This window comes from Alligator mississippiensis, chromosome 4, assembly GCF_030867095.1.
Source record: "Alligator mississippiensis isolate rAllMis1 chromosome 4, rAllMis1, whole genome shotgun sequence".
NCBI lineage: Eukaryota > Metazoa > Chordata > Crocodylia > Alligatoridae > Alligator > Alligator mississippiensis.
Genome location: NC_081827.1, coordinates 56078890 through 56093006, shown reverse-complemented (window position 1 = coordinate 56093006; position 14117 = coordinate 56078890). Strand labels below are relative to the sequence as shown.

At 41.7% G+C, this 14117-nt stretch overlaps 1 protein-coding gene across 1 annotated transcript in view; it reads right to left on the bottom strand.

Moving 5' to 3' along the window:
* The window catches only part of PNPLA8 (patatin like phospholipase domain containing 8), a 77565-nt gene extending 63670 nt beyond the window's left edge, over nt 1-13895 (bottom strand). Inside the window, exons 1-5 of the mRNA XM_006274526.4 lie at nt 13749-13895; nt 11579-12783; nt 9898-10047; nt 8517-8668; nt 4733-4827 (exon numbers count right to left, since the gene is read on the bottom strand). Coding sequence (XP_006274588.1) covers nt 4733-4827; nt 8517-8668; nt 9898-10047; nt 11579-12676 — 1495 coding nt within the window. The 5' untranslated portion in view covers nt 12677-12783; nt 13749-13895. The remainder of the gene's footprint in view (nt 1-4732; nt 4828-8516; nt 8669-9897; nt 10048-11578; nt 12784-13748) is intronic.
* Between the last annotated feature and the right edge of the window lie 222 nt (nt 13896-14117).

Here is a 14117-nt window from a genome sequence, read left to right as displayed (position 1 = left end):
TAGGTTAGAGCTCAGAAGGCAACATTTTATGGTTAGGGTGGCCAGCATCTGGAACCAACTTCCCAGGGAAGTGGTCCTCGCCCCTACCTTGGGTAAATTCAAAAAGAGGTTAGATGATCACCTGTCTGGGGTCTTGTGAACCCAGCATTCATTCCTGCCTGTGGCAGGGGGTCAGGCTAGATGATCTGTTCAGGTCCCTCCTGACCCTAGCTACTATGAAACCACAGTTTTATTTGGAAAAGCAAACTAGTACGTGAAATCTAGGAGAGCTGTAGGGTGTAGCCTTAAATCAAAAGCCTTAACAATATATATTTTTTACTCTTTGTAACACTATATGACAAATCTAAAGATGTAAAAGAGATTCCAGGAAAGCTCTGAAAAATAAGACTTTTAGGTATTTGATACTATATTTAACAGCAAATGATTTATAATTAGCTGACTATTTCCAACTATTTGAGTTGGTCTAATAAAATATATTGGATTTACCCAAAGAACCTTGTCTGCCTATATCCTTAGGCCAACACAGCTACAACCTACACCCCTTATAATTAGCCATTCATTCATACTGCCATCTAGTGTGCATCAAAAAAGCCTAACTTTTAAATACTAAAACTATATGCAATTGTATCTAAAAAGTGTGTGCGCAAACTAGGACAAAACAGATTTAAGACAACACAACATATCACAGCAGTTTATTTGAGGACAGGTGTGATATCCACGATAGGATGATATTATCCAGCTACTTTGACATGAAATATACCACTAAAGATAACTCTATAAACAACTTACTGGGTGCATCTACATGCGATGCTACATCACCATAGCAATGCACTAGGTGATGTAGCATCCACAGGTATCTACACATGACCAGCAAGTACATCACCATAGCAGCACTCTCCCTCGTTATAGTGGGCTGCTACAGTGAAGTAGCTGCTAAAAATAACCGTGCCCTAAGCATATAGCACAGTGTGGGCAGTTACTGAGCCATGCTTTAGTACTTGGAAAAGGAAGTACTAAAGTATGGCGCAGTAACATCCCTGCAGGGCAACATGTACACATGCCCATTGTTATGCAAGTTACCAACACTGCAATCTACAATCATTTAGCAGCTAGCACAAAAGAAAATAGATCTGAAAGAAATGAAGCTGAGAAGTAATTAAATTCAAAGCTTATATTACTGCAAACTGGAAGGTGTTACAAATACATATGAAGTCATGTATGACCTATACACCATAAGCATGTTAGGAACCAGTAAAAAAAAAAAAAAGTCTACCAAAGCAGTACTTAAGTTGACTAAAAGAACAGCATAAGCAGAATGTGGAGAACATGTATTAGTAAGTATAAATGCTTATGAAGAAGAACAAGTATTAAGAAAAGTGAAGTGTGTGTAAACAAGTAGTAAATGGGATTAAACTGAAAAAGACAATTCAGGCTCACTATAAGAAAAAAAGTGCCAGTCTTGACTAAAACAGCCATCAGAAAAGATCCTGTTAATATAATTATTTTCAAAAGAAAACAGAGCTTCACTAACTTAAGTCACTTAAAAAGTAGACTTCTCAGAGCACTTGAAAAATATGTATTAGGAAACTATTTTACGTGCATATTTCTACTACTGAATAGACCTAAAAGTTCTCTCCTCCCGTAGCATTTGTGAGTCTATTACATACATCTTTGGGAATGCAGGCTGCTCATCATTGTGATCTCTGTTAATATATTTCAGGATAAGATTATATTAATAGAGAATTAGAGGGAGAAGAAATAAAGTAATTAGATTTCCACATGAAGGTGAACTGTTTTGTAATATACAGCATACAACATTCATGTAACCTAGTGATATGCCGTACTTACAGGATAAATATATTTTTAAACAAATGAATACCAGGATAATTACGGTGTGTTATTTTTTTTTAAATGCAGCCAAATCTAAGTCTATTAGGCAGACAAGGTTCTTTGAGTAGATGTGATATCTTTTATTAGACCAAATGAGTAGTTAGAAAAAAGTTCTTAGCAAGCTTTCTGGTGCAGTCACCCTTCTTCAGGCATGGGGAATCTCTACTGTTCTGAGACTCCAAGGAAAAGTCTATTAGATATTTTGGAGCCGCCTCCTTTTCCAGAAAAGAATTGCACCCCCTCCTGAAGTTGCCCAAAAGGGATAGGGATACCAGAAGTTCTTGAAAAGAACATAGTGATATTTGAATAATACAAGGTGCAATATAGATAGGAAGACAGCTAAAAGACTGACAAATCTGAAAGAATGATGATAGAGGAACAGAGAGAAGCACTTACATGGTATGCAAACAGGCAGATCTTAAGAAAGAAACGTACTTGAGCACTATGCTCACCTGCTCTCCGTAGGGCTCCCTAACTAGGCAAAGCATGCGTTTACCCATCAAAATGTCACTCTTACAGCTCTAAGTGTGAGGAAAGTCAAGGAGAAGCTTGGAAGCGTTCAAAGATACCGCATCCTCCCCAAGTAGATGGCAGATCAGGTTTACCAGAAACAGGACAGAGACATTCACATAAGGATAGCAGTTTGGTATGCAAGCCAAAGGAAATATAAAAACTCAACATGCTTGATGGCCTGCATTTTCTCTTGGAGAGAAGTGCTTCCTACCCTGCCTTGTCCCATAGGCTATCAGTATTTTTGAAGGAAACAACTACTTTTGCTTCTCCCCACAACCCATCCCCAAACCCAGTTCAGCAGCTTTCTGCATTAAAACTGCTTAGAGCCCCACTTTTGCTGACCTACAGAAAAACTGCCACAGCATGCAGGGCTTTTCTCCAGAAATAGAAAAACAAATATGTTAAACTTAAAACATTACAACACACCCCCAAAAGACACACACACTAATATATATAATTTTTACGCTGATGCTACTTTTTTTTTAAATAAAAAAGTTAAGCTGTTTAAGAGAGAGCATCCAGTCACAAAAACAATGCTTATGAGTAATTAGTGCCATTTCCTTATCTATTCTTGAAAATCTTTACTACATCACTGCCTAAGGTGTACAATTAAAGATTCTTTATAACTTGTGTGTGCAAATACAACTTAAGTACTTAAGTAACTATAAATTCTATTAGTCATTATTAAGTTCCGCAGTTCCTTTGGTATGCATTTCATATAACTCAGATCAAGCTCTATCTTACATACTAATGCACTTTATCATAAACATTGCACAAGGACAAGTGCAAAGTCTTGCACTTAGGATGAAACAGTCCCATGTACTGGTATAGGCTAGGGAATGACTGACTAAGCAGCAGGTCTGCAGAAAAGGACCTAGGGGTTACAGTGGACAATAAGATGGATATAAGTCAACAGTCTATGCTTGTTGCCAAGAAACCTAACAGCATACTGGGCTGCCGGCAGATCAAGGGAAGTAATTATTCCCCTCTATTCAGCACTGGTGACGCCACATCCGGAGTACTGTATCCAGTTTTGGGCCACCCACTATAGAGAGGATGTGGACAAGTTGAGGACAGTTCAGTGGAGGGCAACAAAAATGGTTAAGGGACTGGGGCACATGACTTCTGAAGAGAAGTTGAAGGAACTGGGCTTATTTATTCTGTAGAAGAGAAGGCTCAGGGGGACTTAATGGCAGCCTTCAACTACCTGAAAGGTGGTTCCAAAGAGGATGGAGCTAGACTATTCTCAGTGGTGGCAGATGACAGAACAAAAAGCAATGGTCTCAAGTTGCAGCAAGGGAGGTTTAGGCTGGATATTAGGAAAAACTCTTACTTGGATGGTGGTGAAGCAGTGGAACAGGTTACCTAGGGAGGTGGTGAAATCTGCATCCTTGGTGGCTTTTAATGCCTGGCTTGACAAAGTCCTGGCTGGAATGATCTAGTTAGGGATGGTCCTGCTTTGAGCAGGGGGTTATGACCTCCTGAGGTCCCTTCCAACCCTAATTTTCTATGGTTCCATGATAAACAACTTCTAACTACATCAATAAAACTGTGTGACTTAAATATTTTAGAACATAATGCCAGAGAGGCAGTAGATTTCTGTTATTCAGAAACACCACCACCACACAAAACTTGTTAAATGTTAAGGATGAGAAGGTGCAGGTCACTGTATATTAATATTATTGCATCTATTCTATCTATTTTACTGGAAAAGGGCATTTTATTGTTCAGAAACTGCAATAAAATCCTTAGAGTATGTCCATACTACATTCACTGTTGAGGTCTGTGGCAAGCTTGATGTTGCTGCAGCTAGCTAACTAGCTTGGATAGCTGCGCTACACTGCACTTCAGTGACTGCAGAGAGACCTATATTTGAATAATTATGGAACACCAATTGCCTTGACATAATTCAGTGCTAAATGGTCCTCTTAAGTTAATTACTGTCACAATTCAATGGCCCAACACAAAATCAAGCTGAAACCTCCAGTTAAAAAGAAATATATACTCTTATATATAACAGAGATACATATACAGCTATATATCTGTCTATAGCTCAATTGGCATGTTTTGGTCATCTAAGCTTTTATGTGGAAAAAGCAGTGATAAAATTTTAAACAAGGTCTTACATTTTATATACCCCAACCATTCCCCCTCTTCTCCCTCCAACTCACCTCTCTCTTACATGCCCCCCCCCCCGTTCACATTTAACAAGATTAAGGTTTTTGTGTTTTTGCAATATGCAAATTTTAGAAAACCTTAAATTTAATAAAAGTGAAACCTTGGGCATGAAAGTTTATCACAAAAATCCACCCTACAGAATACTACTTACCTGTGCTTACACCACAAATGTAGTCAAAAAGATGATGGACAGGCTTTCCAGTAAGTTCTACTAATTTGCGCAGAGTCTGAAGTGCCACTATACCTCTGAAACGGAATTGCAAAACACACACAAAGAATCATGTGAACAAATAAATAATGTTGGGCTAAGCAATATCTAGGAAAGGAGACAGAATATACAGATATTTCAAAGAGTAAGAGGCATTTTAACACGGGGGTGGGGGCAACCTTTAGGTACATGTGCCATGAATTAGCCCCATGCCCTTCCCAAGTGTCACTCCAATCTCTTTCCCCTGCCTGATCTGATGCTCTTTTTTCTGCTCCCTGCCTGATCTGCCAGTGAGCTGCCTGCTCCCTCCCCAATCAGCTGTGTCACGCAGAGGCTGCCTATGCCACTTGTAGAACCTGTGCTGCAGCATGGCCACTCCTATGTTAAAATAACACTTGTAACTAGCAATACCAGGATAAAAGCAAGAGGGGAAGTATATATTGAATATCCCTGGACACATCTACACAAGACATTTACTGCGGAGCAAGCCTAGAAACCTAACATTAAGTACAAGAACTAAAATGCTATGCTATTTGGATATACCTGGCTGCCTCAGTTAATGGAAAACAAAACCTGATGTCATTCACTTTTATACTTCATTGCTTCAAAACTAGACATGATAATAGCAACCAAAAGAAGTTAATCTATGAAAGCAGCTCCATAGTTTATACGTAATCAGAGGCAGAATCCCAGAGAGCAGGAAGTTAAACTGGAAAAAACAACCTTACACCTGCTATTTCCCTTGAATGCTGACCACAAAATTAGTGTATTTTGTTCACAGCACGTTGTATTCACATTCATCATGGAGTTTGAAATAAACATCACCTTCAGCTGAGCTTGCGAAACCCAAGCTGCAGACAACCTGATTCCTCTGCCATAACAACTCTTCTCATAGCTATCTATGGTCTCAATGAAGACTGGATTCTTACTGCATCACCTGGAGTAGCTTTTATAACCCTTACGTTCCCCAGTGCATCAATTAACTCATCAACTCTAAGGTCTAGATCCGTAGTTTGGGGCCATATCATCTGGTCCACAGGACTGCCCACGAACCTAGAAATTTGCAAGTGGCAGTATTAACTGCTGTGGTTGCACCTGCCACCAAACTTGTGGGCCTGCAGGCCAGATAATAACTCTGTGCTCTGGATCAGACCTTCAGGGCTCTCTGTGAAGCTGGATCCACCCCATGGATCAAGGGCCAAGAACCCACAGCAATTAACGCTGCCACCACTCATCTCACTGACAAGTTTCCAAAAGTTTCCACTCATTTTACAGACAAAGGCTTATGCCTGTCTGAACAAGTTAGTCTCGAAGGTGCTACACTGTGCTGCCTTCTGCCTGACTTAAGACTAACACTGATAATTACATCTCTGTACTCATAATTAAGTTTTAGTTCAGACAAGTGTAATTCATTTCACAACTCTTACTTATGCTAGAAAGGACTGTACAGGATTAGGCATAAATTTGTTTGTATAGTCCAGATCTAGATCTGAGAATAATGGTAGGGATGAAAACAGGCATTGTGTTACAGTTTCACTTCCTCAACTTTCTGAAAACTTTTCATTTGGGGGCTACTGGCCTATTTTATGCCATAAGCTCAAAAATAATTTATCCTGGAGTATATTAACAACACTTAATATGGAACTATGCCAATGGAGAGAAAAAAAGATATCTCCTTTAAAAAAAAAAAAAAGTAAAGAAAAGAGGAAAGCATTTTTGTACTCAGATAACTAAATAGTTTTTGTACTTAAAACTTGTCACAGACTTAACCCTAACTGAAAAGAAGTATTACTAATATGCATCAAATACTATTTACAAAAAATTATAAGCTCAGAAAACTGCATATTGTGAATGGCAAGTATAGTATTTTCAATCAGTAAATTTATGGAAAAAGTATTATTTGAAAAATTTAGGATTCAAACCTGCAGATAGTTTTGCATATTTAACTTTTATAGAATACTAGATTCTTTGAGTTCAAAAGGACCGCTGATGGACATAAAAATGAAGTACATATGTTTGCAAACCTAAACCTAATTCTGGAGATGTGATACCAAAAATAAACAAACAACTAAAAGCAAGTGATTTAAGTAGAAAAGGACACAGGAATCAAGGACACTTTAGAACACTGCTTTCCCCAACCAATTCATTCTTGCTTAGAAGAAAAGTCTAGGTGAGTTACTAAGGCAGAAAACCAGCAATGGTAAAGTTCCTACTTCTTGTAAGGTGTAGGATAATTATTTTGTGCTCTATTCTTTTCTAGAATACGCAAGAACTCCCCTGTATTATTAGGAGTTTAGTACCACAGGAAAATTAATCTAGAATTTTTCCAGCAGTTTTGGACCTTAGTGATTGGATTTTGTGAGTTTTCCCCCAGCCACTTAGCCAACTTAAGGGCATAACACTCAATGCGGTCAGTTAAGATAAAGAAAAACAAACAAACAACAACAACAAAATCAAAAGACTTTTCTACTATGGCCAAATCTAACTATCAGAATGTGGCAGCCTGGGTACCCCGCATGAACCCTGTCTCTATACCCCCTGTTCAGAGCTGGTCCAGACGAGACCAGAGTCAGAGAAGATACCCCCAAAACTTACTGGGGAAGGAGCCCAGACCAACTGTGCACAGCACAGCTGTACCACTTTTTAAGCTCCCTCTCCATCCAGGTAGGCAGTGCGCGGCTGATGATGTCAGCCCAGTGTGCTGCCACAGGGAAATTGCAAGGCACTGAGGGTGCCAGAGAGGGGGATGAGAGGAACGCCTGCTCCGGGAGGCTAGAGCCCAGCTGTAGGGACAAGGTGCCAGCAGGAGCACTGCTGGAGGACAAAGGACCCTGGCTGAAGTCAGATTAGAATAAAGCAGGGTGCGCTTTAAGGCTCTGCTCTTTGAAGTCAGGGCAAAGAGATAGAGGACCCCCTGCAATAAAGAAAGGGGGAGTCATAGTAGAAAGAGTTATTTATTTTCTTTTGGTTTATTATTGTATCTTGCTTCAAAGGAAGGGAAGTCAAAAGGGGGAGAAGACGCAGTGGAGGGAAGAGGCCAAGAGAGCCTTTTAGTTTCACTCCAGGAGGCAACCGGAAGACAAAGAGATGGGGTGAGTGTGACTTAGATAAAAGCCTGGAGTTCATAGTGGCAGGCAGCATCATAACTCCACATCAACAGCACTTGGTGAGCAGAAGAGATGTAGGGGAGGCAGAGCCCCACATCAGCCTCAGAGGTACTGTGAGTAAACCCAGATGGAAGCATTAGCAAGATCTAACTGAACCCCTTCTTTAATTCAACATTAAGGTGTGGCAGGAGAGTTGGGGAAGAGCCTCATCTGGGTAAGTTTCATAATGACCCACAGAACAGGCTTGTGGAGGGGGGGAGGGGGTGACAAAGAAGCACCAATGATCCCTTTTGATTCACGAATATAGAAGACTATTTACATGAAACTTCTTAAATTTGTCTCATTTACTTGCCTTCAAAAACTACTAGCCCAGTTCAGAAAACACTTCTATACTTGGTTTACTCGCCTGCATAAACCTATTCCACACAAAAAAGGGACTAGTTATACATACAAGATTAAGCATATGTTACTGGAATCCTGGTTCAAAACTAGAGTTTCCATTATCATGGAACTGTAAATAGTTTCAGAATGAAAGCCTAGGTTTATGTGCCACTGACTTAGACGTTATCTAAATTTGGAGTTTACAGAAGTCTATTGGTATTTGAAAGCTTCAGTCCTACCTTGTTCCTCCTCCATCGATAGCAAGGACTCGAATTCCCCGGCCCTTCACAGGGTTGGTATATCCAATTATAGCCAAAGCCTCCCTAACAGAAGCCTGAAGATTTTCATCATGTGCCTGTCTCAAACGTAGTAAGCATGGAATTATTTGTTCCTGTAGTTGAAGTAAAAAATTGTGTTTACTGAAAAGTTGATACCAGAAATGACAGCTTAAGTTATAAATATACTAGTTAAATTTTTAAGTTTTAAAATACATTTTTGCATTTACATGTAAGAATAGCTTTTCTGAACGTATTTTACCATTTTCTTCCATATCCTACCGGGGGGGGGGGGGGGGGGAGGATTTTATATATTATCATATGATATAATGTATGATATATATTATATTGTATTATATACTACGAGATAATCAAGAGTCAAATTTAAACACTTCTAATAATTATGACAACTAGAGGTATAGAGTTTTATACAAACAAGATGCTAATTATGATACATTGGCTAAACAGCACATCAGGTAAACATCACATCAGGTAAATTTCTTTTTTTATTTCTGAACAGATATGGTATTTCCTTTTTATTTTAACTCCAGGACCAAAAATCAAAGTATTTGTTCAACACAAAAGCAGGGCATCTCAAACAGGAAATGTTTTCAAATTACATTAGTATTATGTAAAGACAGAAAATGGAATACGTTCTCATTCTAAATGGCCTGTTTGGGTCATACTATAAAGCAGGGGTTGTCAACCGGGAGTATGTGTACACCCAGGGGTACTTAAGTATGCACGGGTGGGGGGGACACAGCACCACCATCCACCACCCCATGCTGCCACCTCCCAGGATCAGGGCAGTGGCACCCCTCTGGCTGGACATGGGGGGGATGAGGGGGGAGGGGAGGGAGAGGGGGGTCACATATAGCATCCACTGCACCCACCATTCTGTGCTGCAGCTGCTCCGCATCCAGCCATGCACCACTCCCTCCCCCCGCACTGCATATCTAGTCGTGCGCCACCCCCCACTCCACATCCAGTTGGGGGGAGTACACTTATTAAAAAAGGTTGGAAACCCCTGCTATAAAGAAGCTAATCAAAATGAAGGTCACAGTTGAAGGTCTTGTTCATTTTTACATTGAAAGAATTCCTAACAAACAAATATCAACCAGAAAACTTAAGTCTGATGATTCTGCCCTAGACCTTGGGCTGTCAATCAGAGCTTACATATGATATCTCTTGGAACTAATATATTAATAATGAAAAAAAAACCTCAAATGGATTTTGCCAAAAAGAAAAAAGAGTAGGTGAAGCAGAAGAATGCTTTTCTATGATACCTGTCACTAGTAACACTGGGGTATTTGCAGTTTGTGTGTTAAATAAAAATGATTCTCACCTTAATTGCAACTCCTCTGGTTTCTGGAAACTCCAGAAGATGGTAAGCCAGTTCTTCAATTCTGTTGATGCAGACTCTTCGGTTGGAGGTTCGTTTTAAGGCCTGAACTAAAGCCCGAGTTCTGTTATCAATACTGACTCTCGCAATAATCTGATAATAAAAGCAGAGAGAGAGCATGAAACTACTCACAGAAACAAGAGAACATGAAACATATATAAACCTGAAAAAGCTATTATCAAAATTTTATTTTCTTAAATTACTTGAAGTAGTGAGCAACTTATTTGTTTGTTCGGTCAATTAATATGCTACCCTCCGCAAAGACTCAGACTAACAGAAAGAATAAAATAACTTATTCAGACAGGCGTGAACTAGAGAAAAAGCAAGTATATTATCAATATAAAACAGGAACACTCCCTGCTCCCTGTCCCCACTGCCGTAGAAGACCACAAGGGGGAGGGAGTTTCAGAGCCCTCTTCCAACATGTTTTTGCCCAACAGACTTGCAAAAAGTTGCTCGGGGGTCATGAAGGAGCACATGGGAGAAGGGAGTCTCATAGGTACATAGGGCTCAAACTGTTTTGGGTCTTATAAGTTAAAATCAGCACCCAGAGGCATAAAGAGAGCAGTTCTGTACCTTGGGCAGCAGTGGCCCAAGGTGCAGCAATGGCTCCCAGATGTCAGAAGCAGCTGTTATTTTTGTGTTCTCCCTCTCCTCCTCCCCAAATCAGCACCAAGAGCTACTCTCCATCACCAGCCATAGTAATGCTACTGTCAGCATCTTCAACGTTACCCGGAAATCTACTGGGGGCTTGTGCAGACTCTGGAGCGCTGGAGTTGCATGCTCCTAGAAACCCACTCACATCATGTGTACTGCTGCATTTTGCACTAGCTGCAGCTTCAAGTTTTCAAGGGCAGCCCCACATAAAGCTCAAAGCATAGTCTAGCCTTGAGCTTAAGAAGGCATGGATGGCAGTAGGCAGATCAAAGTCTGAGAGAAAGAGCCACAGCCTTCTCACTTGAAAGAGTTGGTGAAAGGCACTCCTAGGCACCGCCACCACCTGCAGATCCAGATGCAGCAGAGGATCCAGGAGAACTTTGAGGCTGCTTACTTGAGTGACAAGAAGAGGCTAAACTGCAATGATAAAGAGTCCCAATCCCACTCTCCTCTGCCAAAGTCAAATGCTCTCACCACCATCACCTCTTTTTTTATTTGGATTGTTTCAATTGGTTCACCTGCATCTAGTCCCCAACTAAAGCCAGACACTGGGAGAGAACTGAAACTGCACCACCTGGGTCAGATGGGAAAGATATACAGAGCTGATGGCATCTCTCTCTATACTATGCATAATGTCACCCATCAGCCTTATATACACATTGAATAGGAGGAACTACAAGATGCCCTCCCTGGGGAACGCAACAGGGATTGTCCCAATAGAGGTGATGGATGAAAATTTGTTATCCCATTTGGGATTTCCCTGCTAGGAAAGAGAGGAACCAATGTATCATAGTAGGATAATGTTGTAGTAGGTGAGGCTTCCAATAAAGCCTCGCCTAAGTAAATGAATTTTAAAGCAGCTTTGAAATAAAAAAAAAAAATCCCAATGAAAGAAGGTAAAATTAATATGCTTCTGATAACAACCCATTATCAACTCAATATTTGTAAATGTTATTCAAAGACTTGCCTTTTCTCTCTGAAGTGACAGGTGTTTTTCTTTCTCTTCTGCAGATTTTATCTCTTTACCATTTTGCTCTTCATCTTTTACAGACTCTTCATGTTCTTCTACTTTACCCTTCATTTCAGAAGCAGCTTTTGATTCAGCTCTTAATTTGGGAACCAGGCCACCAATATAGCTGTCTACAAAAGCTTGTACACTGTTACTAGGGTTCGAAAGGAAGCTTGCAATAGTCTTTTTAGGGGAAGCTGGAAGAGCTGCATTTGTCTTTTCAGCATCTTGAGTCTCTGTGGCAGAAATTAAGGCAGATGCTGAACTTGTGCTACTTGCATTAGTCATCTCACTTTCTGAATCAAGTTTATTTCTTTCTTCAGACTTACAGTCCTGTGGAAAATCACTCCCTTTTTTCTGTGGATCCATAACAATATTAGTGCCAAAGTACAAATTGATATGATTTGCTAAAAAGTTGTAAGTCTCTCCAAAATTTGTACTGAAGTGGCTTATGTGAAAAAGGTAATCTTCTGAAATACCTTGATTAGTACTACTTGTATTTATCAATGCAGACTCCAAATGTTCATTGACATGAACAGGTTTTTTGGCAGCCAGACTATCACTGTAATCTCCCTGAATCCTGGCTGTTTGTTTATTTTTTTCTAGATTTACCTTGAGTTTATTTTCATGAGCATTACTTTGAAAAGCTTTTCCAAGAATGCCAGAATGTGGCTTGAATCGAGCTATGCGTGAAACCAGTTCACTGTGAGTACCAGAAACAACCTTAGAAACAGACTCCAGAGTGCTCTTAATTCGTGACATATGATTGTTCACTTTATTAAGTCTCTCGGGAGAAGAAGTTAAAAGTTTAGAAACTCTATAATACAGGAAGTCATGGTTATGGATGTTTTTACTATACCATAGTGTTCTATTTCTGGTCCATTTGCATTGAGTTTTGCTTGTATGAATAACTCTAAGAGGAATAGCATGGTTTTTCCTCCAGTAAAGCTTAGGTCCACACAAATAGTACAGATGCTGGTTTCTCTGCTTCCCCGAAATGCTTTTTGTGTTAATCAGGAGATACAAAAATGCTTCTAATGGCAAATTTACTGTCATCACTTATAAATCTTGATGCCTTCCATATGTTGCCTGTTTATACCATTCCAAAAGCCTAATCAAAACACCCCCCAAAAAACTACCTTCTTCACTTCATGGAGAGTTACCTGAAAAGATCAAATGATTAGAACAAGTTAAAATAAATGCTGGGAGTAGCTTAGAAGTGATTATAACGTAGTTTGCTTTCCACTAACAAGGGATAACATTCAAATCAAGTAGCTTCTTCAGGGTACCACAACATTTGGTAATGACACCCTAACTTTTTCACTTACGTTATCAGTTTAAAGACACCGTAAGGTAGAAGCCAAAATCACCAAAACTACTTGGTAGCCTATAAGAAGTGATCAAGAGCCTTTTAGGCTGAAGGGCGATTGACCTAGTTTGGGTCAGAGGTTAGGGGAGCCCTACAAGAAATGCCATTTTGTGCAGGGAAACCAAGGCTCAAATGGAGCCAGGCAGTGAACCTGACACTCCAGAAATCATTCCTCACAATTCCTTGAAGTCAGCGTCACTCCTTAGAGCTGCAAACCCAACTACTTTGGCAAGCAGAGACCTGGGCTGCTTTGTGTCTCAGCGGGCAGCCAGGCTCCTCTGAAAGTGCTTTCTATATCGCATATAAAACATTTAGTACTATTCAGTACTCATCAACTGCAGCCACTCCCAACCTGACAGAAGAGTCTGGCAATTAAGGGCAAAGTTACACAGTGAGGCTTAAAATGTGTCTGTGTGCTAAAGCTTGCTAAAGCTTGTCCACCCTCCCGGGATCTCGAAGGTGGGTCCCTTCAGGCAAGGGGTCACTCTGGGCCGTGCTAGCTCGCGCGAGAGCAACACACGCCTGTGCCACAGAGACAAAAAGAGCAATTTACAGCCCCCCAGTATCCCGGGATGCACCGCGCCCAGCCCCTTCCCCACCCCAACCAGGTGCAGGGCCCAGGTGCTCCGAGCCACCCCGCTCGCCCGCGGCGGGTCCGAGCTGTAGTGACCCACCCACCCGCCAGGCGCCGCGGGCACAGCGGGGGCCGGGCCAGGCCGGGCCCGCTGTGAGGCGGGGGCCCCACCCGGTGACGCTCACCCCCAGGCGGTGTCAGTGGCCGGGCCGGGGAAGCGGGCGGCGCCCAGGCGGGTCGCTCCGGACCCCGCGGGACAGCGGCCGGGCACCAGCACGGCACGGGGCCCCCGCAGCGGGAAGCGGTGCCGGCTAGTGCGCGTGCGCAACGCTGCACTGCGCAGGCGCCACCTCCCGGAAGCAGCTGAGTCGGGACCCCGCTCCGACCCAGTGACGTAATTCCCCCCTGACTCCCGGATCCGGCTGTGCCTGGGTAGGGGGCGGAACGTGCTGCGTCGCCGCTCGTTGCCATGGAGAGAGGAGCTGCGGCGGCGGCTGCTGGCCTGATTGGCCCGGCGCGCTGCCGGGGGCGGGGCTAAGCCAGCGCCTGGCCGC